Source organism: Syngnathus acus, chromosome 3, assembly GCF_901709675.1.
Source record: "Syngnathus acus chromosome 3, fSynAcu1.2, whole genome shotgun sequence".
Lineage (NCBI taxonomy): Eukaryota > Metazoa > Chordata > Actinopteri > Syngnathiformes > Syngnathidae > Syngnathus > Syngnathus acus.
The window spans coordinates 13,691,457-13,717,061 of record NC_051089.1 but is presented as its reverse complement, the minus strand read 5'-3'; the positions used below and the strand labels follow the sequence as shown (position 1 = coordinate 13,717,061).

Below are 25,605 nucleotides of genomic sequence, written 5' to 3'. Positions count from 1 at the left end.
ACGACGTTAGCTACGTGACCTGGAAAAGAAGGTGCAAAGTGGAAGAGTTTGTGAGCAAAATAAGACAAGCCTGCCATGTGGCAATGTGCACTGTTAAGCCCGGGGCGACTCCTTTCGTCATGACCCCTCCACTGCCTGATTTGTCATTTATTACCAACCCCAGAATACTAAATCAGTGTTATGGAGGAAGGTGACAGGACATCCCACGTTGTATCCACAGCTACACGAACTCGTATCCGTGTGACCTGGAAGTGTGCGTGTGGAAGCGGGCGGTGCCGTTTTTCTACATCCGGTGTGTTCGAACCTCACTCCAGCCAGCAGCGAGCGAAGGCGGACTCCTGAAGAATAATGGAGAGGGCTCCCACTCTGTTGCTAACATGAAATATCAGCACCAACAAGTAACAGCGAGAGCCTTGAGTCAAGACTGGCTGTAACATTGCGAATTCGGCAGCAACACATCTTACGGCGCGTGTCCTTTTCATCTGGATCCATCGCAACCAAGGTGAGCCTGTTGTGTTTGTTCGCGGTCAGCCACAAATCCGGAATTTGTCGGGCTTTTGCTTGTTCGTTAAGATTTCCATAGCTGATGGGGCTAATTTCCTTGTTGCGCTTGGTGCAGCTGTCACTCAGCCATCAGTACATGTTAGCGAAGGCGTTTACGATAAGCTGCCATTAAGGCTTATTCGAGTCTTATCGTTCATAAACGCGTCTCGTACGCACCGTGAAAATACGATTTAGAAATAGGAGTAACTCGATGTTTCTCCACATCTCTTGTTTTGGAATAAATTGGCCCAGACGATGTGGCTGGCTAATGTGGCTAGCGTTAGCTTTGCGGCAGGTTTGTCAGGTTTTCTGCTGGCGAGCTAACTTGGCTAACGGTGTGTTCGTCCACTAATCGATGTGATGACCAGCACCAGACTGAGGTTGGACCCCCACGGATGGCGACTTGCTTTGTTCATCAAGTATTGGCTCGTTTCCTTGTTTTGAACCGCGTTCGGACCCTAAAGTCTCTTTACCGCTCAATTCAAGATTAACCCTCGCAGCTTCAACAAAGCGCTGCAGCTCTTCAAGTCTTGTTTTGGATCGTCCGTACGATGCAAAGATAAGATCGTTTGTTTCTATCATCTCGGGGCCTCTTCTCGATGTGGTGGCTTATGCTGGAGTTGAATTGGTTAATTGTATTGAAATTGCAAGACCTCACCTTGCAGTCACACTTAACAAGTCGATCCCCATCGTTTGCCCACACTTAAGAAAATCGAGGAGAAACAAATTGCAACATGGCGTTTGTTGTGCTACACTTGGAATTTGAGCTCACCTTGGGCAAAACTTCCTTTTCTTTTCCACTGGTAATGTTAGCTGACTGTCACAGCAGGAGTGTGGACTATTGGCAGGCCCCCTCTCAGGCTGCTCTTTCCACTGAAGGTTAAATCACTCCACTCACAGCCTTTATTTTTATGTGACAATCAAAAGATGCCAACAGATTAGTTAGTTGATACCTCAGGTATAGAACTTCTCTCAACTTAATAATGCTTCACAATACATTTTAATGCAATTGTGTTGTATGTTTTAACAGAAGACATGTATCCTGATTTGTCGGCGTTTCATATTGTTGTAAAAAAAATTAATAGAATAATAATACTGGCTCAAACTCAATCTTGTTCAAAACGTAGCTCGGCTTCTGACCAGGGCAAAGAGATCAGAACGTATTACTCCAGTGCTAAACACTTGACACTGGCCCCCAGTCAACTGTAGAGTAGATTTTACAATCATTTTACTGGTCTTTAAATCACCAAATGGCTTAGGTTCCAAATGCATTAAAGAAATGCTCATGGAATATAAAGCCAGAGGGTTGTGAGGTCAGCAAAGTCAGGAGAATTAGTGGGGCCACAGCGGTCAATGCAAACATGGTGAATCATCTTTTAGCTGTTTTGCAGCATGTAAATGACGAAGCTGTCAACAAAACAAGAGTGTAAATGTGTTTGAATCCAAGTTAAAAACTATGCCCCCATGTTCTATTAGAGCACTGTACATTCAGTTGGTAATTTTAGTAAATTACATGATTTGTTTCTCTACATTGCTTTTAAATCTCAAATGTTTCAGTTTTTCAAATGTCTTTCAGTCTTTTGCATTCAAATATTGCATTTATCCTTTAAATATTGTCCTTAAATGTTGTTTTGTAACTATATGAAACTCATTGAATTACAGCGTGTATGAAATGGGCTCTATAAATAAAGCTGCAAAACTGTCATGTCATGAAAATCGCCCTGAACAGATAAATCCACAAGGAAGCAATTGCACATGGGTTTCGTTCAATTATCAAAGTGACCCATTTGTTTTGACTGACTCAGTAATGTTTTTTTGCCTCTTTTACTAACCAAGCATAGATAGAAAATAACATAGGCGATCACATTTTCACCCTCTTCGCTGTCCCTAATGGCCAGACCCAACTACTTGAAATCATCACAATTGGTGTAGTCTTGTAGTTCTGAACAATGCACGAGCGTGAATCATTAGTTAAGTTTGACTATTGTTCAGCAAAATATTTTTGTCCTGAGTATTCTTTTGACGAATGCCATCATTTTGCATGGTGAAAGACGTAGCCGATGAAACCAAGCGTCATCCATAAAACGGGAAGTCCGTGGCCGTTATCTTAACTATTATAATTTACTATACTGTCAAGACAACTGTTTTAATTAGTCACAGATTTTCCATGATGCTTTCCTTTAGTTGAAGTGGATGAAACAAGTTTGCTGTATGTAAGCTGTTTGTAACCTCAAAATGTCGTGAGGTCAAAACCACCAACGACCCCTGGGAGTGTGCAGACATTTATTTTATTAAAGCTATCTTATTGTTGCCTCGCCTCTCGCGCATTATGCATCTAAAGGTGTATTTGCTCCCGTACAACCTTGTCTGGAGTTCAATACTGGGGATTTCCCCACCTTCAATCAAAATGAAAGCGCCCACAGAGCCTTTAGGTAACCACAACGTTTAGGTAAATAAGACGAGCATGTCACAAAACAAAGTCTGCTGCCTCGATTATTTTCATGGAAAGCACGGTCCGTACAGGTATACTCTAATATGTCACACAGCACATTAGTAAATTGAGTTACCATGAAGCAATATTGATACTCCAAGCCCAAATGGAACAGAGTTGTCCTTAATATGAAACCCAACTTGACATTTGCATGTCCAAATGTTAGATGTGAAAATGTCTGTGACCAGAAAGACACATTGTAGTTTTCCCTCCATTTAGCTTTGTACTATTGTAACGTGTGTAAATGAAGACGGCTCAGTTTGCTACATGTGGCCTAGCTCTACTCTGTGCTCCATGCTCATTCACCAGGGAGTGGCCTGGCTCGGCAACGTGCCCAGTGCAATCTGGTCAGTGAAGGCTTTCTACCTTTTGAGCACGACAATTGTTTTCTCGCTTGCCACGGTGCACCAATATGTACATAATGGATTTTTTTTTTTTCTCCCCAGCAGTGAAGCTCTTAAGCGAATGCTCATGCAAGCCCCGGTATCTCATTTGTATGTTTTGTAGAAACGTCCAGACATGTCTGAACATGTTCAAATGCAGTGGTGATGCAGTTATGCAATATGAATGGTCGCATAAAAGTCACATTTTCCCTCCCTTAAGCCCAGAAATACATTTCTATTTAACTGTCCCACTTGTGTGTTTTCCACAAATAGAACCTTAAGGGAGACATTATTGTGAGTCTGTCATTACACTTACTAGCACCATTTCTTTATGTTTAGTGACACTGATTAAAGGCACTTGAAATTTACATTCAATTGATTATTATCATTCAAACGTGTGTGAGTTTTTGTGTTTCTGGAATGTCATATAACTTTTTCATCTTCCTTTTGGCTCCTCAGTAAGCCATCAATCATTAATTAGTTCCTGTCTTTTCTTACAGAATGATTGTTCAGAGAAACCAGTTGGCATACAAGGAACAATACACTCAAGCTTAATATTAAAAAAACAAACAAAGTAAATTAATTGTCAGGAATGTTCTTAACAACCCAAAAGTCCTCGACTGGGTCATTTTTCACTTTGTCAATGTGTATAAAATTAAAAATATTAAATGAATGATATGAAACCAGATTCCTTATAAATCTTTTTAAAATTCTTCTAATTCCTGTTACGATTACCATTTCCATAGCTAAAATGTGCAAGCTAAAAATTCCACTCCCTCCAAATATAAAAAGTTTTGGTGTGAATCTCAGGCCTTTTTAATAAATTTATAGCAATTTTATTCAGGTTTGTTTTCACAATTTCGAAAATTTGAATAAGAAATATGGGTGGATAGAAAACCACCTAGTAGTTAATTCAGTGTGCTCGCTTGGAGGGTTTTGCTTGCGTCATCACAACATCCTGTTTTGGCCATGTGGTTTCGGACTGAACCCAACACTTTTGCATAATTTTATGCCAAAAAATTTCAATAGCTGAATTGTTGGTGCATCTCTAAATAATACACTGACAGTGGATCTGTGATTGAAAGAATACCGATCTACTAATGTATTGTTTGTTGGAAGGCGTGCAAATTCAAGGTTCTTCATTTTTGCAGGAAGCATACAGTGTTTAATTGCTTCTGTATTGTTCATTTTGAGTAACAGTATAAATAATATGTAAGAAAGAAAAAAATATTTTTCACCTTTAATCAAGAAAATAGTGTCATTATTTCAGCTGTCATTAGAATGTGGTTCAATTTCTGAATAGTTTTGTAAACGAAAATATTTAGAAGCCATGCAAGAGGGTATATTATGTCTAGAATTATTTTTTAAATAAATCACATCTTGTAATGTCTTGACACTATTATTATCTCAGTTATCTGTGGTGAATACAACAAACAATGCAAAAATCCTTTGCAATCAGACTGGATGTGTGTGGGTTGGTCATTGTTAGTCCAGCTGCAATCCTCTTTTCGGATTAAGGTAGTTCACTAATGATTGTTTACACAACAGGAAGAGTTCCATCTTGCCAATGGTATTTACTGTAAACCTGTTTTAGAGCAACCCAAGTCGGTTCCTGGTTTTACGTAATAGTAATATTGCACGGTTGCCCTTGGGAGCAACTGGAGGTGTCTTTAATGCTGAGAACTGTGCAGGCAATACCGAGCATGAGTCATCCGGAAGCCCACACACACAAATACATGGTACTTATCTGCAGCAGCCTCTCCATGCACAGGAATTACAACATTGTCATCAACCTTTTAGTTAAATTGACATGTAGGCTTTAATAATTAATACATGTGGTAAACTGTCAAAATTTCATTAACATGTCCCACAAGCAAACACTGGATGTTTTTTTTAATCTATCAATTTGAGATGACGCCGTATGATTGCTTGGTCTTTATTTGATTCCTGGTGTCATATTTATATGTGCATCTGTGCACTTGATGTGAACAGACGAGCCTCCATCAATGTCCCTGGGAGTGGACAGCTTTTATGTAATTGTTTACATAATATTCTCCACAAACATGGCCCATTTGGCCAAGGTTGTGGGCGGAAGATAATCTTGATAGTCACTGTTGGCTGGGATTCTTGCACTCATCTCAACAGCACCCGGCTGACGGTAAACTACGCCGTCCTTATCGGGCATTGTGCTCTTGTAAACAGTCATTAGTCCAGCCCATAAAATTCACAACAATACTGTCTTTACAATTAATTTAAGATAAAGTGTTCATAGTTTTTATAATCCCCAAATTGTTGAACGAATGCTGGGGGGGGGGGGGGGGGACTCTTTTGGTGCTAGATGAGGAAGATGTTGTGATTACAGAGTTAGGAGAGAAAACGTGTTTAGCAGGCAGTAGTAGTCTGCCCAAGCTTGATGATAAACTTGCTACCGCTAGATGCGGCAGTGTCTCTCCTCAACCTTCCCAGTCGGACTACTCGGCTCCAGATAACATAAGCAGCCTGGCAAAGCTTTTAGCTGCCATTTAGTTATCACAATAGCTTAAGAATCCGTGAGTCTTGGTATTGTTTTTGCTCTGTGTGGAGTACCCACTACCCAGTATGCCTTGCTTTTTTTTGTATTTTATATAAAAATAAAATAATAATTGGTGTTAGGTAGTTTATTATTTCCCATAGTAGTGGTATTCATTATTTGCATTCACCCAACTCTGTATTTATTTTCATAACAATGGATGGGTGATTATTTTAATTTTGGACCATTTCACTTATCTGTTTGTTTGTTTTTTGTTCTTTCTAATCACTATTTTAATATTTTCTACGGAATCTTCTGTTTTAGGGTTTTGACCTTCTTCCCTCCGGTGATCAATGTTGAGGCCAGAGTGAGGACAGAAGAGTGTCCAAACCAGCTTTTGTCTCATGATTGTGTGTGCGACGTCCAGGCACTGCCAGTGACCAGGGCGGTGGCTGTGGTGGGCCCAGCCCAGGGGGGCTTTGTACACGTCACTCCAGGCCCTCGTTGAACTGTGCCGCTTACACCATGGAACCACAGAGAGACAAATATGGCGAGCGGCCTGCCAGGAGTACTAAAGTTTCCCAGGGAAGTCGCATTGGACACTCGTCCCGGCCGTCGGGCTCCTCAAGCTCCTCTGGGGTTCTCATGGTGGGCCCAAATTTTCGTGTAGGCAAGAAGATTGGCTGTGGAAACTTTGGGGAATTGAAGCTAGGTAAGTTAAAGAAATGAGTCATAGCAGTCTCTCTTCTGATAATTATTTTTGCAAGCACAGTCAAAATTCGGAACAAACATACGTAACTTTGTGGTGTGGATGTACAAATATGAAGATGTAAAATCAGAGTTGGGCACCAAATTGTTTTGTACGTTGTGGGATGTTCTGTTGGTGACACCATTTTATTCTCTGTGCACATGTATTTTGTTAAAATGGCAACAACATTTCACAAAGCAGAATAACATCAAACTGGCAACAACATATGAATCAACTGTGTTCTTATGTTTGTTACATGCTTATGTGCATACATATAATAACATGGTGAGATGTCTTTTAACATTTTTTCTCTCCTCAGGTAAAAATCTCTACACCAATGAGTATGTAGCTATTAAACTGGTAAGTTGACATTTTCTCTCTTATCAAAACTCTGGTACAAATGGTTGTAAGCAAGATGCATCTTAGTCATCTTTGGGTGAATGTCTCACCACCTTTAGTAATAAGTAACAAGAGTGCAAGTGTTTATTAGTAGATAATGCAGTCAGATCTCTTCTCATGCTGCACTTTATTACTTGATCAAAGAAACACGGTTGCTAATATTAGACTGTGCCATTGTTGTCAGACAGGAAACATGTTTCATTAGACAAAGGGATTGCTTAATGTATACACAGATGTTACCAGATTAGTCACCACTCTTTTCATACGCACTAAATTAATGTTACCCAACAAATTATATAGCACGGATGCTGTTAAGAAGCCTAGATGCTGGCAAAGTGACTCATCTCTGTTATTCCACACAGGCTGAGGAAATGTTAGTGTTCAGCTCATCTACCAAAGTAGTTGGTGCTACATATTTGGGCAGAGTATTGTCTTTCCAAAACGTCAGTGGACAATGCAGTCCATTTTTCGTCTGCCAAATCTTTTTCGCTCAGTGTCAGGTTAATAAAACTAACCTTGAAATGTCCACAAATACATTTGGATTACAATGTAAAAGACAGTGTCTGGATTATTAATAGATAAAAGTTTGGTGCTGTTGCTTGTGTTATTGAGTTTGTAGCCCTGCATTATATTTGGCAAATTGTATATCTGTCTAAATCACGTTGTCACCTTAAATGTTGATAGTATGTTTTTGTGCTTCCTTTTGTGTCAGATTGGACACACGTAAGGCTGAGCCAATTGTCCCCTAACAGGATAAAGCATGCCCCTCCCCATGTACCTTGCCAGCCGCCATTCAGTCTTTTTATATTAAGCTAGGGAGTAGTAAGGCCATATTGAAAATAAATAATTGACTTAAGCCCTTATCTCACTGAGTGGATTGGTGAGTGTTTACGCACTGCTCCAATGTAGATTTTTTGCATCAGGGGTTGTTCAACGTTGCAAACGGTCACAAAGACATTCGCCAGAGATGTGGCAAGATATTTATTCAACTGTATATAGGAGTTAAATTCAATTATATAATAAGTATTGTACTATCATTCACTTTTCTACTTGAAATATTTATTCTCATAAAAAAAAAATGTTTCACCTGAAATTACAGAATTCTCCTAAATTTGTTCTTATGTATGGTACTTTTTGTTTAAATGTGTAGCCCATATATGGTACTACTTTATAGAATCATGCAAGCTGTTGGTGATAATAAATCATATTTGTGCCAAACTATCATTGATACAGTGCACTTCTCTGCAGTGTGCTTGTGCACAAGCAACAAAATTACACTGATTTCACCTGTAATGTTGGCATTGTCTCAGACTTACTTTGCCTGTTGTTTTTGCACAGGAACCAGTAAAGTCAAGGGCACCACAGTTGCATTTAGAGTACCGGTTTTACAAAACGCTGGGAACTACAGGTAGGTCAAAGCAACAGACTTGGCTGGTATTTTGCTGTCACTGGTTTATTTGATGTCATTTGATAAGCTGATTGTATCATTTTACACAGTGGGTGATCGGTATCCTTGTGTGGCTAAACAATCACCTTGGAGGCAAAATAGGAGTCATGTGCAATTTAAAAAAAAAAAAGAAAAAAAGTGGAAGAAACTACTGTACAGTAATCGGTCTTTAATTTTATTGAAATAAAGTATCCCTTTGACTAAAACTGAATCTGGTACAGCCACGTGTCTGCAATCCCATAATGAATTTGGATAAACTATGCTATGAGAGGAAATATATGGGGACCATTTAAATAATAGCTGCAATTTTAAAGGATTTTTTAGTCTGAAAATTTTACAAAATTACAGTCATTTATTGAGAATACCACGCACTTGCCTAATACACGAACAGTAACGCACCCCAAAAATTGCCCCTCAAAAGCTATTTTAACTTTTGTACTCCCATTATAGTCTCTCCTGATTTGCAGGTGTCTACACTAAAAAATATATATATATGCATAGTAATTGTACAGATTTGATTTTTTTTATTATTATTTGCACAGTAATTGGACAGATTTGGATTTGTTGTGTTGAAAAAACACTGGCATCACCGGAGCCTTTGTCGAAGCTATCGCCACTTCCTGTTATGAGACGCAAAGCCATCTCGTGTGATCACACTTGATCTCACAAAACCCAGCAGCAGCAGAATGTCGAGGATATGCGCCGGTGTTTACTGTGTGGCGAGATCGTTGTATCGTTGAGCACTGTGGCAAAAAAGGCTTGCTTTGGCAAATACTTCTTCCCGTCTGGGAAATCCACGTTTATACAGAACACGGCATTGAGCATGTTTGTTTTTATTTCTGGGTGTTTTCGCCTCCCTCCAACTTACCCCTTTTCTAGACGTCACCTTTTCGTATTACATTGTGTGTTAAATGTTTCCTAGTCAGCATTCATTGCAGCCTGGCGGTCCTGCAAGGGAGATCTTCCCATCTGCGGTTCCCCTCATTTCTCCCCACGGGGGTCGCGGGCTGTATTACAAATTGCATTACATATTGTATTGGAATGAAATTAAATTGTTTTTTTTAAACAATCCCTAGATTTCACCTGTACAAGGTGATAAATCAGTGGTTTCGGGCGTACGCATGTATAATAGGCTCACGGTTCACCCTCGATTGTCTTTTGTTTGTTTGTTTGTTTTTTCGCAAAAAAAGTCTGTTCTGAGAATTAGGGAATTTGTATACAAGTTAGTGTTGGAGAAGGGGATCAGAGAATTTGTGATGCCCAGTCTTTACATTTGGAAGTTCATACGTTCTCACTATTGTTTTTGTAAAGCTGAGGAAAGGAAAAGGGCAACTGTGTGGAAATTCATTAAATATTTAGAGAGTGGGTCTGCCTTTCTTGGTACTAATCTGACTCTCGCCTCTCCTCCAGACAGGATAATATGACATCATTGCAGCTCCAGATTCCACACAGTCGATGCTGTTGTTATCGTGCTTGTGGAGCTTTCAGAATTAATGTGCATTGACACATGGCCAGTCAGGAGTTATTTTCTGTCTGTAACCAACTGTCATTGGATACTAATGATGATGATTATTATCAGTGATCAGTTCAGTTATCAGTAATCACGGATTTTTAAAATTCTGAGGACTATTTTCCCATGCAAATCTGTAAGTAATTCTGCTACCATGTCGTCACAAGACTGCAAGATTTGGGGTAATGGTTGAGCGAGTATTGTTTAAGGTCAGGCGCACTGTGACAGGGTGTTTGCAGTCATGAAACATAGTTTCTTTGTCACTGTAAGGACAATTTGAAAATCTCCTGCATTCATGCAATTCATATTGAAACAATTAATGTGACAGATGAAAGAGATTTTGTAGAATATTTTGATCACCCCGTTTGTTTGTTTTAGTTTGTTTTTCTTTCCTTCACAATAATGCAGCCTTTTGGGGACTTTGATTATGCAGTTTTGTGGAAAAAGATTTTCACCCCTTAAACTTTTTAAACCCAATTATTTACTCTAATTTAAGTGCTTTTTAATGTGCATTTTATTTGACAGATTTGCACAAAGTAATCCTAAATTGTAGTGTGAAATGAGAATTGCATAAATATGTAAATAAAATATTTTATATTACAATAAAAAAAGAAGAAACTTGTAATTTGCTCATGTATTCACCCCTTTGTTATGAAGTCCCTAAAAAGCACTGATCCAATTACCTTTAAAAGTCGCAAAAGAAAAAAAAAAGTCCACCTGTGTCCAATCTAAATGGTAGATAATCTCTCAGTACACCCATGGGCCGTGGACAAAATTGTTGGTACCACTCTGGTCATGAAATAAAAAAACACAGTGGTCACAGGAAAAAACTTGAATATTACACAGTGATAATAAACACAAATATTATGAAAATTAACCAAAACCTTTCTTTTGAACTCTGGTTTAACAAAATAAAAAAGTCACTGGCCTGGACAAAAATGATGGTACCCCAAGAAAAGATTGTAAATAACAACCAAGGTGTATCCTCCAACTAGCATCGCCGGTATCTTCCATCTCTGGTTCTCTGTGTGAATTGTTTTCGCAAAAGCTTTGTACATAGTAATAATGACATTTTCTCAGGAGGTTTGAGTGTCTATCCGCCCATACACCATTATAATGCGTCGTCTATATTCTGTACATAGAAGGTACTGGACTTTCTGTTGCCAATAATGATGGGTCTACTGTCTTGAGTTTTCGTTAGTTCTTTAAAAGTCCAATGTTTTCTGTTGAATAACCCTTCATCCACTTATTTACACCATCTCCAAACCGACACATTTCAGGCCTCCCACAGACACGGGGTGCATGTAGTTCAATTAGCAACCCACAGCATTGGATAATGGTGTCCAAAACACAGGATGGAGCGCGGCTTGACTCCTACTATCTCCATATGCTGGCAAGAGCTGCCGTTCATTCTGTAGGACAAGTTAATTTGCAGGCACCATTGCTATAGACCACTGCATGAACATTAATGACTTTAAAAAAAGATACTAGTTCACTCAAAATTATACAGTTGCAAGAAATGAATGTTGAGAACCCTCAGTTTCTGTGTGAATTGCTCTTAAAATGTGATCATATCTTCATCTAAGTTCCAACAAGAGAAAACCAGCACTTTGCTTTTTCACGTTTAACAAACAGTTGCATGGGTAGAGTGTTGCATTTTTTATTTTATTTATTTTTATTTATTTTTTCCAAAGACCGCAGTGTGTTACTAAAGTGTTTCCACAACATAGCTCATCAAGAGTAAATCCAAGAAAAGTATGGGATACCAAAGTTGGCACATAAAATCAAACTTTTCCATGTTTTGGTACCAAAGCGCATCTTTGGGACTGCGCAAGAGTTTAAGAGGTGGCGCTTTTCCATGGTGTACTTGAACGCACTAGTGAATACACATCAACACAATGATGTCACTCAGTAGCTGCCATTTGGGTTCTGACAATTTGTCTTTATATGTTTTAGCTGAAGGTGTGCCCCAAGTCTTTTACTTTGGACCATGTGGGAAATACAATGCCATGGTTCTGGAGCTCTTGGGCCCGAGTCTGGAGGACCTATTTGACTTATGTGACAGGACCTTTTCATTGAAGACTGTCCTAATGATCGCAATCCAATTGGTGAGTTGTTCACTATTTCAATTATATCAGTGGCTATTATGAATTAGTACGTGTATGTACTTATATGTGTTTAAAGTTTGTATTATGGCAATTAACCCTGAGGTTTACCTGTGATGAACCCTGGTGCATGGTAGATCTCATTGAGTTTACTTTATTGGGTGGGGCAGCTCATCCATAGGTAAACAGACTAGCACTTGTTTAAGAGATTTTTGCTTTCATCCTCACTAGTGTCTGGGTCAGGGGGAACTAAGTCCGGTCCTCAAGATTCCTGTTGTTACACTCTGACTTTTATCCTTTCTCTACAGATATCTCGAATGGAATATGTGCATTCTAAAAACCTTATCTATAGAGATGTAAAACCTGAAAATTTTCTCATTGGACGGCAAGGGAATAAAAAGGAGCACATTATCCACATTATTGACTTCGGCTTGGCCAAAGAATACATCGACCCAGAGACCAAAAAACACATTCCATACCGGGAGCATAAGAGCTTGACTGGCACTGCCCGCTACATGTCTATCAACACGCATTTAGGCAAAGGTATGCTATCACAACTTTGGAGTTTATTTTGAAGTCCTCTAAGCAGTGGTTCTCAACTGTTGTCATCCTGGGACCCGCATCTTTGTGTTGTTACAAAGTCGTGACACACTTATGAAAGTTAAGAGCAGTAGGGTATTTTTTTGTGTGTTTGTTTAAAAAAAGCCTGTGATAATACATGTTAGGCATATGTTCTTATTAAACACTGTTGCAAATAGATTTGACTGTTCCTCCCAAAGCGTACTGCTTGCAATGACCCCTGCTAGCCAAAGTCTGAGCTGCACTGTTTACGGCGTAAACTAGTGACTAGAGCAGAAGTGAGTCATTTTCCCATTTCCCGTCGCTTACCTAATGTTTTTTGAAAGGAAAACAGAATAAAAATACAATTTGTATTCTTCGATATTTTTACGAGCCGTCCACAACAAAATTTGTAAACGACCCACTTTTTGTTCCCAACACACCAGTTGAGAATCATTGCTTTAAGTGTTTCATGTTAGTTAGTTTGGCTCCTGAAACTAGTTTATCAGAGGAAGTTAATAATTTTTTTCATGTAGAGCAAAGCCGACGAGATGACCTGGAAGCCTTAGGTCACATGTTCATGTATTTCCTTCGTGGGAGTTTGCCATGGCAAGGGCTCAAGGTAACATATAAATTAGTTTCATTTTGTTTCCATATTGTATTCATTGGAATGTGTTTTTAATTTATTCATCCGCTGTGCTGATAAAATCAGGTTGTAAATATCGGTCTGCAAATAAAATAGGAGATTTTGTTGGAATCCAACACTGGTTATGAAAGACAATATCAATATCCTAAATTGACCTAAACACTGTCACTAATTAATCATGAATTGGGGTAGATCAGTTCTTCTGAATTTTGATTCATTGTACCCAAAATTTGGGATAGTTAGCACAAGCAAGGCTCATAACTGCATCAATGCTTGGAAGGGAATGGTGTGAAGAACAAATAAATCTCTAACCTCAATCCCATGTATCTCTTTAGAGGTATAAACTTGAAAGCAGCCTCAAAAACGATTAAGAAAAATTCCCACAGACAAAAGAGTGCAAAAGTTAGACCTGTCATAATGTGAGTGGGTGCGGCGCTATATGAACACTTGATTTCCCATCCAACCATCATTACGCTGTAGTACAGTAGTCATTAGAACTGCTTCATGTCACGTGCCGTACGTGTGTTTGCTCTCCCGCAGGCTGACACACTGAAAGAGCGATACCAAAAAATTGGAGACACAAAACGAAACACTCCCATTGAAGTCCTGTGTGAGAACTTCCCAGGTATTCTGCTTACTTGTTCAGCATAATTGACAGTTTTGCAGTACATACAAACATCATACAATGTATAGCTTACCACAAGCACAGCTGCAAGTTCTGTTAACCATCTTGAATTCTTAGCCCTGTGATGTTGTTTCATTCAGAGGAGATGGCCACCTACCTGCGATATGTAAGACGGCTAGACTTCTTTGAAAAGCCGGACTATGAATATTTGAGGACTTTATTCACTGAATTATTTGAGCGCAAAGGATACACCTTCGACTACACGTACGACTGGGTTGGCAGGCAGATTGTAAGTGGCACACGTCAAATGAAAACTAAGGAAGATCAAGTGTGATGCATGTTTATGAGTTGTCTTTCCTCTAGCCCACGCCAGTGGGGTCCGTCCATATCGATTCGGGGGCATCTGCAGTCACAAGAGAGAGCCATCCTCATAGAGACCGGACCTCAGCACACCCACCAATAAGAAATCAGGTATGAAAGTATGAATTCTGGGACTATTCACACTTCAGGTTGGGCCGTTCAAGTGTACAGATGGCTCAATTCAGGAAATATAATGCAATGATGAAAGGTTTTTGTAGAACTGTGGTGAATATGAGTTGAGGGCAATGAAAGTTCGTAAATCAACAAAGCCACCGACAACTACTAGTATAACAAACAAAATTGTGTTTTTGTTCGATATACATGACATAACAAGCACGCAACAGAGGGGGTGATTGAACAACGTTTTGAGATAAATGCGGAATGTGCCTTGAATGCCAAAGCGAGTCAATACCATCTCAATTGTATATGTGCAAGATTTTTGAACAAACAAACGGGCTGTTGAGGAATTGCATTTTCCCCTCTTACAAAATGTTCTATTGCAAATGGTTTTATGTGAACACAAAGCTTACATGGTATTTCTGTTAAATAGCTCAGCTCAAACCAATTTTAAATGGAAGTCAACCCCCAAATTTTAATGGTAATAGTATGTTCTGTGCAGTCCAACTAGTCGAAACACGGTGTTCTGATTAATGTTTACTTTGTGTAATGTGAATTAAACAGGAAGAAAATCCACCTGTTTTTATCCATTTCAGGGGGCGGCCATTTTGCCACCTGCTGTCAATGTGATGTCATTTTCAGTCAACAAGTGACAAAATGGCCGTCCGCGAGATAGCAAAACGGGTTGAATTTGCTTCCACGAATGCAATATTAATTAGAATGCTGTGTTTAGAGGAGTGGGGCTCATACAACATATTATTGTAATGGGTGTAATTGGCTGTTGACTTCCCCTTTAAGTATGCATTTCCATACGTATAATGTGACAGGAGTATAGTTTAAAAGTACACTTTGAGTGGCATGGATTAAAACTAATTAGATTGCTGTCATGGATTTACATCAATTCTTATTTAGTTGACCGCTCTGTCATTGTGTTTACTTTGGGTACAGTACATTGGATTAATTATCTGACACAGTAAATTGTTATTCATTGGTTTAGTACGATTTTCTATTGGGTTTTTGTTTTGTTTTGTTTTTGGTCAAAAGCAACAGTTTGTTTGTTTTTTTCTGGCTGGCTATAAGCCTTGCTTGGTTTGGTTTGACGATTATTTTATTTTTCAATTTTCATGGTGCTTTGCATGAACCTGGCCTGGCACACTGGAATACCCATCTTTCCTAATGCAACTATTCCATAATTCCTCCCTCTCTCATTGCACTCCCAAACCTACTTCTTCTCCCTGTCACTTGGCTGGCATCCCTGACTCCCGGGCAGACAGCAGTCTCTGATCGACGAGGAGCATGGGAAGTGCAGCCCACTCGCCAAGCAAACTCCTCCTATCTGACCTCCCACCTAGCAGCGGACAGGCACGGGGGCTCAGTGCAGGTATGCACCCCTCACCTGTTCAACCAGTCACACCCCGTCCAGGTCTGAGGCCCTGAATCTGTCTTGCAGCACCTCATTGGCCTTGTCACATGCTCAAGTGGCCTCTATATGTCTGAGCATATTTCTTTTTCCCATTTGACATTCTAATAAGTGAACAGAATTCAAATAATTTTAAGCCAATTTTTTTGGAGTTATTTGTCATCTGTGTCATAAAGGAGACTATAAAATTTTAGAGGTATTTCTCCAATTTAATTTGTCTCTATAAAATGAAACAAAGTCACAGCTCAAAATTGATCATAAATGATGTGGTCTTAGACATGTTGTGGTCTTGTCACTCTAAATTGTCTAATGATTATCCAATTTGGGAGATGAGGTGTCGAGACAGATATATGATCATGTTCGTCTCACAAACCTTTGGTCCTCTGGCAGGGGAATGTTTTTTTTGTTTATTTTTCCCCGCACCACCATATGCATGTTGCCCCGCCCCACAAATGGTAATGATGCCATGGAACAACAGTCTTTGCTCTCAGGTCTCGCTGTACTCTTCATGGCATCTTTGTCTGCCTCATGAAAACACGAAGCTTCATGCATGGCGAGATTACCTGAATTAGTGCATGTGCTCACGGTCCTTCTGAAATGGACTTTAAGAGGAATATCCATCCCCTGTTACAGTGGGTCGTGAAAGGAGTGGTGACAACCCATTTCACAATGCTGGTTGACGGCCAATTTGTGCCGATTTCAAAGCAATTTTGCCATCAGCTACTGCGGAAGATCACTATGGGGTCAAACTGTTGTCATCTTAATGTTTTACGAGCGCACAAGCCACTAAAGTATTTATGTAAGTACAATATTTAAGCACACCTAATTTTAATGATTAACAAGAAGGAAGTAATGTTACTGATTCACCTCACGCTATGACGTTTTTCAACTTAGAAGTACAAAATGAGATAACCTTTAAGACAATGAATAAACGCTTTTGACAGTTCTTCTCTTAACACCTCTTTTAAAGGTTGGTTGTTCTTTTGAAACCAATGCAGGGAAAGCTATAAAAAGCTAGCTATCTAGCAGGACAACCTATAAAAAGCTATCTAGCTATCTAACGTTTTACATTTTGTGCAAAAAATGCAGTTTGTTTAAAAAAAATAGTTGATTTGAGCATTTCAGTATCAGGCAATCAAAACAATCATGCATATGTCCCCCAAAAATCTGTTCATTAATGCAGAAATGTGTCGTTATTTGTATTCATACCATATATAATGCCACACAAATTGATGCAGGTGTGTTTGTGTTTAAAATGCTTTTAAATCCATCAGTACTTTACAAAATGCCAATTGTGTGTTCAGTTGCACAGTGAGGCACACCAGACTGTTATCATGAATTAAAACCACTTCCGGAACTGTATCTAATCTTGGCCAGTCTGCATAATACATTAATGTAGTCTGCCTTTTGTGCTATTGATGTGCGGCTTGCCCTTTGGTCGCAATGTTGCATTTTCTTCACACGCTGAAATCATTGCTGTAGTTGTTGTGTGGTTGAGAGTACAAGCGGACAGATGTGATGTGAAGACGCGTGTGTACTGCATGTGCCGCAGGTGGTCAGCTCAACCAACGGGGAGCTGAACGCTGACGATCCACTAGCAGCTCATTCCAATGCGCCGATCACCGCCCAGGCAGAGGTGGAAGTGGTGGACGAAGCCAAGTATGTGTCATGCAGCCGCACCTCTTCTCTTCCATGTCCTTATGCTGCCCCCTCTCTTTCCTGCTCTTCCTCTCCACTTCTTTTTGCTGCTTTGCCCTCGCTGCCTTTTGCCGTGCTGTGGAATTGTGACATCCTTTATCTTAATACGACCACGTGTATCTCGTTTCTGTGGGTTGCTCATCTTTGACTATTTCTTTGTCTATCAAATTTTCATGTGGTTCTACTTTTTGAAGATGTAATGCATCAGTCAGACTAAGGTTCTCATTTTGAGCCGCTACTACGCTTTTTAGTAGGGATGTCCCAATCACAGTTTTTTTGCACCCGGGTCTGAGTAACCTGTTTTTCAGGATTTGCTGAAAACAAGTCCCGATCTGATAGAAAGGAAAAAAAGCCCATTCAGATTGTCGTTTGTTTTTTTAACAATAATATCCCATCGTGACAGATTTTATATGGATAGTAGAGCAGTATCTGCTAATTCTCGTGGAAGCTCACTGAAAAAATAATATAAAGTAGCAAATACCTATCTCCCTGTAGCAGTGGTCCACAAAATACTAACATTAAAGGAAAAGTCAACCTAAATAAATAAACTGGGTGACCTCCATTTCAGTAAGTTACATATGACGGTGGCGTCTCAACCTTACCCAACTGGCCATGAAAGATTCAACAAAAGATGAATAACTTCTAATGAATCACTTTCATTTGCAGTCGTTTCTATTTTTGTCTAATGATGAGCCTTCCTTTAATGGCGTCACTGTTGGCAGGTACTTTGAAAACCCAACAGAACTCGTGCTGTTGCCAGCTAATTAACAGTGAATAACAGTGAAATGACGTTGCGCATCACCATATTTTAGAAGTTATCATCTGACCTTATGCGCAATATGCCTTTGAACAGTGGTCCCTAACCACCAGTTTGGCCCTTTGGTACTCTGCGTCGCTTTCCCTGGCATTTAGTTTCTGCTCCACCAATACTATAAATCAGGGATTGTCAACCGATGGTCCTCGGCCCTTTAGTTGTCTGTGGCGGTATTGCAGGTGGGCCAAAATTGGAAACAGTTTATTTTCCGGCAAACGTTTTTAGTCATTTACCCATCGTAATTATGTCAATGTAGCTGAGATTCCCAAAATAGACATACAAATGCAAATAAATAAGGTGGCCGTCAGGGGATCAACAAAACAGTTTTGTTTTCAAATTCTTCAAAAAATGCTGATAAAGTTTCTTAACATGTTCCCCATGTGGGACTTGTGCAAATGTGGAAAGAAATTCTCAGAAAATTCGGACAATACTCAAGTCATTTTGGTCTGGCACCTGGAGGGGTCCAAGTGTATTGCAGGGGGGGCAGTGCCCCCGTGGCCACAGCTCTAGCTCCGCCAGTGTTCTTGACTGCATTTTACTGCGGAAACGTTACACCCAGTACTGTAGTGCCAGTATGTCGCTTTTTTGGCTTTTCCCTTTATGACTCAGACTTTAAGGTCAACGATAGATCAATTTTTAACATTACGTATGAAACCTTGGCATTGCACCAGAATTTACCGAGATGGGGGAGTACATGGTAAGGTTGGAAGAGGGGATTATGTCATCACAGGAGTGGTCGTGGTTCATTTCAGATCTTCATGAAGTATTAAAGACTGAATTAATGCAAATGCAGTGTGAACGTAATCACTTTTCTATCAACCTCCATCTACAGCTCACATTTGAAATGTTCAACTTGGCTTGCGTTTCCTCCGTGGGATGTATAGGAGATATGACGATAGCTGCGTCACCTACATAGTCAGTGTGACATCATGGCAGCAAGACCTGCTATTGAATTCAAATCGACACGAGGAGCTGGGTGTGTGGGTGAAAGCGTCTTCTCATTCCATCCTCCATCGACCAATGGGTAGACTGCAATGCATCTCGCTCCCACCATTCGAGTATCACTTAACTCCTGTGGGTACTGAATGCAATACAATATGACATGAACTTCCTGAGACTTTGCAAGCAATCCAGAATTAGCGAGTGGTCTAGTTTTCCGCACTCAAGGCTCCCTCCCCACTGTGCTTGTCTGTTAATGTGTGCGAGTGTGTGTGTGTTGCACGCGCTCTGTCCTCCTCATCTTGTTCTTGCTGTAATAATCTATCTTTCTTTTGTCTTTACACTCTTTGTTCTCTCTTCTGTAGCTGCGTGAAAATGCTCAACCTGTGGTGAGTCCCTCTCTGCTCGTCCACCTCAGGCTCATGGGACAGGGAGTGGATCAGCTAGGCTGGGCCTAACCCACTCGTTGGGTTTTGAATCGGAAATGAACTCATTAGAACACCTAGACATGTGGCCTAGATCCTGGCTAAGCAAGGAGGGACAACTTTGAAAGTGACAAATTCAGAGAGTTAACCTAATTTTTGAATAAGAAGGACCCAGTCATGTCATAATCGACAGCATTGTTCTCTGTGTTATTGAACCACTGGCCCATCATGTCTTGGCTCTTTGTGTGCACCCCTTCATATTCTTTCCCCAGGACCAATATTTCTGTATGCTTTTGTTTTGTTTTTTTCCCCTAGTAGTTAAGTTTTTAAGATAATTGGTAGCAAACGGACCCAAATAAATATTGATATTTTTCAGCTCACACTACATGGACTTCGTGTTGGTGCTTCAAACTGCAACACGGGGTAGTTCGCTGCTCGTTGGCAGCTACAGTGCCTTGCGAAAGTATTCAGCCCCCTTGAACCTTTCAACATTTCGCCACATTTCAGGCTTCAAACATAAAGATATCAAATTTAATTTTTTTGTCAAGAATCAACAACAAGTGGGACACAATCGTGAAGTGGAACAAAATTTATTGGATAATTTAAACTTAACAAATAAAAAACTGAAAAGTGGGGCGTGCAATATTATTCGGCCCCTTTACTTTCAGTGCAGCAAACTCACTCCAGAAGTTAAGTGAGAATCTTTGAATGATCCAATGTTGTCCTAAATGACTGATGATGATAAATAGAATGCTCCTGTGTGTAATCAAGTCTCCGTATAAATGCACCTGCTCTTTGATAGTCTCAGGGTTCTGTTTAAAGCGCAGAGAGAACCATGAAGACAAAGGAACACACCAGGCAGGTCCGAGATACTGTTGTGGAGAAGTTTAAAGCCGGATTTGGATACAAAAGGATTTCCCAAGCTTTAAACATCTCAAGGAGCACTGTGCAAGCAATTATATTGAAATGGAAGGAGTATCAGACCACTGCAAATCTACCAAGACCCGGCCGTCCCTCCAAACTTCCATCTCAAACAAGGAGAAGACTGATCAGAGATGCAGCCAAGAGGCCCATGATCACTCTGGATGAACTGCAGATAACTACAGCTGAGGTGGGAGAGTCTGTCCATAGGACAACAATCAGTCGTGCACTGCACAAATCTGGCCTTTATGGAAGAGTGGCAAGAAGAAAGCCATTTCTCAAAGATATCCATAAAAAGTCTCGTTTAAAGTTTGCCACAAGCCACCTCGGAGACACACCAAACATGTGGAAAAAGGTGCTCTGGTCAGATGAAACCAAAATCGAACTTTTTGGCCACAATGCAAAACGATATGTTTGGCGTAAAAGCAACACAGCTCATCACCCTGAACACACCATCCCCACTGTCAAACATGGTGGTGGCAGCATCACGGTTTGGGCCTGCTTTTCTTCAGCAGGGACAGGGAAGATGGCTAAAATTGATGGGAAGATGGATGGAGCCAAATACAGGACCATTCTGGAAGAAAACCTGTTGGAGTCTGCAAAAGACCTGAGACTGGGACGGAGATTTATCTTCCAACAGGACAATGATCCAAAACATAAAGCCAAATCTACAATGGAATGGTTCACAAATAGACATATCCAGGTGTTAGAATGGCCAAGTCAGAGTCCAGACCTGAATCCAATCGAGAATCTGTGGAAAGAGCTGAAGACTGCTGTTCACAAACGCTCTCCATCCAACCTCACTGAGCTCGAGCTGTTTTGCAAGGAAGAATGGGCAAGAATTCCAGTCTCTCGATGTGCAAAACTGATAGAGACATACCCCAAGCGACTTGCAGCTGTAATTGCAGCAAAAGGTGGCGCTACAAAGTATTAGCGCAAGGGGGCCGAATTATATTGCACGCCCCACTTTTCAGTTTTTTATTTGTTAAAAAAGTTTAAATTATCCAATAAATTTTGTTCCACTTCACGATTGTGTCCCACTTATTGTTGATTCTTGACAAAAAATTAAACTTTTATATCTTTATGTTTGAAGCCTGAAATGTCACGAAATGTTGAAAGGTTCAAGGGGGCCGAATACTTTCGCAAGGCACTGTATGTTCTGTGCAGCTCAACTGGTTGAAACAGTGTTATGGTTTTGCTTGTGGAATATGAAGGAAATAGGCCAGATCCATCTGTTTTTATCCATCTCAGGGGGCAGCCATTTTCCCCACTTGGTGTTGACTAAAAACGACTTCACACTATTCAGGCTCACCAAATTCCTGAAGTTGAACGATGATTGGTTGTGGCCTGAGACCTGGCAACTCTGATGTCATTCAGTCGACAGGAAGTGGCAAAATGGTGGCCCCCAGAGCTAGATAAAAACGGGTGCATTTGCTGCTCAACTCCACAAACGCAATGTATTAATCAGAATGCTGTCTTTAGACGAGTGGGGGCACATACAACATAACATTGTAAAGTAAAAAATTGGGTTGATTTCACTTTAAACGTACGGTCCTTGCCTAACAACTGAGTATAAGCACTCTTGCCTGTGTTGTATCACTTGCCTAAATGTTAGTTGAATGTGTGTTTCTGTCCGCAGGTGCTGCTGCTTCTTCAAACGAAAACGGAAGAAGAACACACCACGACACAAATGATGCTCTGCGAGCAGCCTGAAACGCTCCGGCTCAGTTGATTGTTGCCGACAGAAATCGGTGAAATTCCATTCAGAATACGAGCGCAAGAAAAGGAGAGCTCTTGTTGGCAGCATATTCTGAAAGGACCAGTGAATTGTTTTCTGGACTTTTTTTGTCATTTGCTGGGAATCATGTTTTAATTTTTCATCCAGGATGTGCGGGATAACATTTTGTTGGAACTTTTGCAAAGCATAATTTTGGTCAAGATGCATTTTTCTCCTTTCGGCATCTCCCCCCTCCTTTACTTTATGATTGGTTGTTTCACTCGCTAAATGGTATTTTCATTTCCACGCCGCTCTTTTTGATGATAAATCCCGTTTTGGGTATTCTTGATGTGGGACTGAATGTAAAGCATGACACATGAGGAGTCAAGAGCCTAAATTGCTTGCATTAGCTCCTGCACTTTCTGCCTCCAAAGAGACCAGAGGGCACAGGGGGAGAACACGCACACACACCGCCTGCCCTGTGCTCCCAGCGGAGAATCGTTCCGGCTCCGAGGTCAAGTACCCCTCTCGACACACTACAACCCTCCAAAAATCTTGTCCTGGTTTTTGAACACTCTGAGAGGCTGGAAGAAGAAACTATTTATGATATTTATCTCTCCGTTGCCACCAGTTTTCTTACTAATTCTCTCTCCCAACATACACGCTGAATGTATATGAACCGAAAAGTAAAAGACTTCGGAGCATTTGTCATTTGTCTGCGCACGGGTGAGACCAAAACTAACGTGGAGAGGCCACGTGATGTTCTTGAGATGGCAAATGATGGACTCTGCACCAGTAGTTGCTTTGGAGCTTCTCAACACTACTGTTCTCTGCCTTAACCCCAAACAACCACCTCACTTGACTTGTGTAAAGAACGCATCCTGATCTGATGGTTGTTAGATTAGCAGCAGTTGGAGGGGTTAAGAAATGTATTTCAAAAAAGATGGCAAAATGGGGCAAAAAAAGCCCAAAATTGTGGACTGTGAGCGACTGATGGATTCCCGCCCGATGCCCCCTGCACTGCAAAGCACTGCTCGATGATCCCGACCGACTGTTGTCAACTCGCAGAGCGATTGTATCCGCATCATTTGTGTTTTGACGTAGTGTCACGGAGGGCTGCCTTGAAACAATATCGTCAGTACGTCACCTTGCCTATCCTCCGAACACAGTTTTTATTTTTTTTTTATTTCATGTCTTGCTAATGTGAACATTTGTAAACTCAATTGTTTGTTCAATCCAAATAGCCATGAGTAAGGAAGTGGTAGCAACATGTGAAAACAAAAAAGCTTGAGATCATGACTGCACTACTACATTTGTTGACCCCAGCGTTCCTCCTTTGTTCATTCTTAAATCATGTGTTTGACATCAAGTGTGTGCCAGGCTTCCGTAGAGGTGCCGGCAATACACCTTCATTTGTCAACCCTCCCCCTTCTTTTTTTTTTTCTCCTCTTCTTCATAGCAGTGTGCCATGCCCCATCCCCTCTCCACCTCTGCGTGTACGTACACATAAATCCACTCTCACTGGAGTCCTGGGTGCAGTTTTAAGCGGAGCTGCACCCACATCTGTTGGAATACAATGTGGTAGATGTTGGTAATTAATCTCACTGAATTCATATATGCTTGTTGCGTGTATTTACACTGTATAGCCTTTGGTTTGTTCTTAGCCCTCACCACTCACGTGAGGCCTAAGTGATGTTATTGAAAGTACTTGAATATGAGCATCTACGGGACCTTTTCTAATAGTTGGAAGTCTTAACCGAGGGGAATGGGCTATTTGAATGACAGGTATTCCTTCCTTTTGGGGACATACTTGTGTCTGTTGACTGTGCTGAACAGCTGATGTTCAGCTGGAAACATTTTTGACCTCAGACTCCAATGATGCCACAGTGGCATCAAGCAGGGCCTCGACATTGGGCTTCTTGAGAAAAATCGAACATGGTTCCTGGTAGTGAGGTGGATATCCGGATTAAATAGCCTTTCATGTTGCTTTGTTTCATGTTTCCCCTGAATTATGGATTCCCCTGGTGCCATTCCTGAGACTACTACGACAAGTCCATGCCTTTGACCTGTGCCAGGAACGTGGATTTTATTTTTTAATCATCTCATTCCACCTTGTGTCCTTTGTTAAAATGTTTCCACCATCATTTAAAAAAAAAAAATCCCAGCGCCTGGTAGCTGAATTCAGTTACCAGGAAGTGTTGAACAAGATCTAAGAACAGTGTAGTCACATGTCCACAGAGTTTTCTTTGCTCCTGCCTCTTCCTTCTATTTCGGGTGTTACAGTCCTTGACGGCCTTTTTTATCCTTTGCATCTGTGGACCTCCTGCAGTGCAACTGTATGGTTAGTACGCGCATGGCTTATCCAGGGAAGACGTGCTCCGTCTCCTGTGGAACACGTCTATTGTCGGCTCTGTGAGACGTTATGGCTTCCAGTCACCTATATGAACTTGGGAGGAAAAGACATTCCATTTACTTTCCGACCAATTAAGTTGAGCTTATCCTAGGTTTTGTTGCGTTGGACTTCAGGTTGTGCGTGACATCCAGAGCTGTGGTGTCAAAGATGTGTAAAACAACGCTAAGGATGGTTCAAGTGGGTATGAATGGCTTACTTTTTGGGTTCTCTGGCACTTTTCCTCGTTGCTGTACTGTACAATTGTCTTGGACTTACTGTATTTTTCTTTGAAGAAGAGGGTGACATTTACTGCAATGTTGTGATGCTTATTTGAGAATTGTAAATTGTACAGACTTCGTAATTGTAGTCTTGGTTCTTTCTGTTGGGATTTCATATAAAGGCTGTAATCGATTATTTTTTTCACCCTGCCTTCCAAACTGTGGAAAATCTAGTTGTACAGCGCCAAGAGTTTATTTTCCCCTCGACGCAATCCTCCCCACACCCCCAGAACTATTATTAAGAGAAATCTCAAAACTGTAAATAAGTATTATTGTGTTGAATTATGAATGTCACTTCAAAAATTTACTTTGAGTTAGTCAAAGGGCTTCAAGAGTGAAGGACCCAAGTTTCCTATTTTTATTGTTTCCAATTTTTAATTTGTTGAAAAAGCTTAAGCTCCTTTCTTTCCTTTTTTTATGAATGAAATGCCGGTTCTTTACTGGAATCATCTTAAACGATTTGTCCCACATGAAAAAATCACTTTTTATTCCCTCCATGCCTAAAGGGAAGTCCAGTTTGCACCCTTTTTTATGTAAAATAAAACATTTCTCCACCTTTT

The 25,605-nt window shown here is 40.5% G+C and overlaps 1 protein-coding gene across 4 annotated transcripts; it reads left to right on the top strand.

Annotated features, from left to right (window-relative positions):
• The first annotated feature begins 259 nt into the window (after positions 1-259).
• Positions 260-25,605, top strand: csnk1g1 (casein kinase 1, gamma 1). 4 transcript variants are annotated; one of them, XM_037247218.1, is made up of 14 exons: positions 260-502; positions 6,251-6,638; positions 6,994-7,034; positions 8,412-8,481; positions 11,987-12,138; positions 12,444-12,678; positions 13,230-13,315; positions 13,880-13,964; positions 14,105-14,253; positions 14,328-14,435; positions 15,712-15,822; positions 17,414-17,520; positions 19,678-19,701; positions 22,298-25,605. In XM_037247218.1, exons 2-14 carry the CDS (start codon positions 6,452-6,454, stop codon positions 22,350-22,352), a joined length of 1,410 nt encoding a protein of 469 aa, XP_037103113.1. In that variant the 5' UTR covers positions 260-502; positions 6,251-6,451; the 3' UTR covers positions 22,353-25,605. The 4 variants fall into 4 exon arrangements, with proteins under 4 accessions (XP_037103113.1, XP_037103115.1, XP_037103114.1 ...); XM_037247220.1 differs by lacking the exon at positions 15,712-15,822; XM_037247219.1 differs by lacking the exon at positions 19,678-19,701.

Bases quoted from the DNA above. Each gene is read 5' to 3' on its own strand.
- csnk1g1 (XM_037247218.1), top strand. From the start codon at position 6,452: ATGGAACCACAGAGAGACAAATATGGCGAGCGGCCTGCCAGGAGTACT. The intron at 6,639-6,993 runs GTAAGTTAAAGA...TTCTCTCCTCAG, and splicing joins CTTTGGGGAATTGAAGCTAG to GTAAAAATCTCTACACCAAT. The intron at 14,254-14,327 runs GTAAGTGGCACA...TCTTTCCTCTAG, and splicing joins ACTGGGTTGGCAGGCAGATT to CCCACGCCAGTGGGGTCCGT.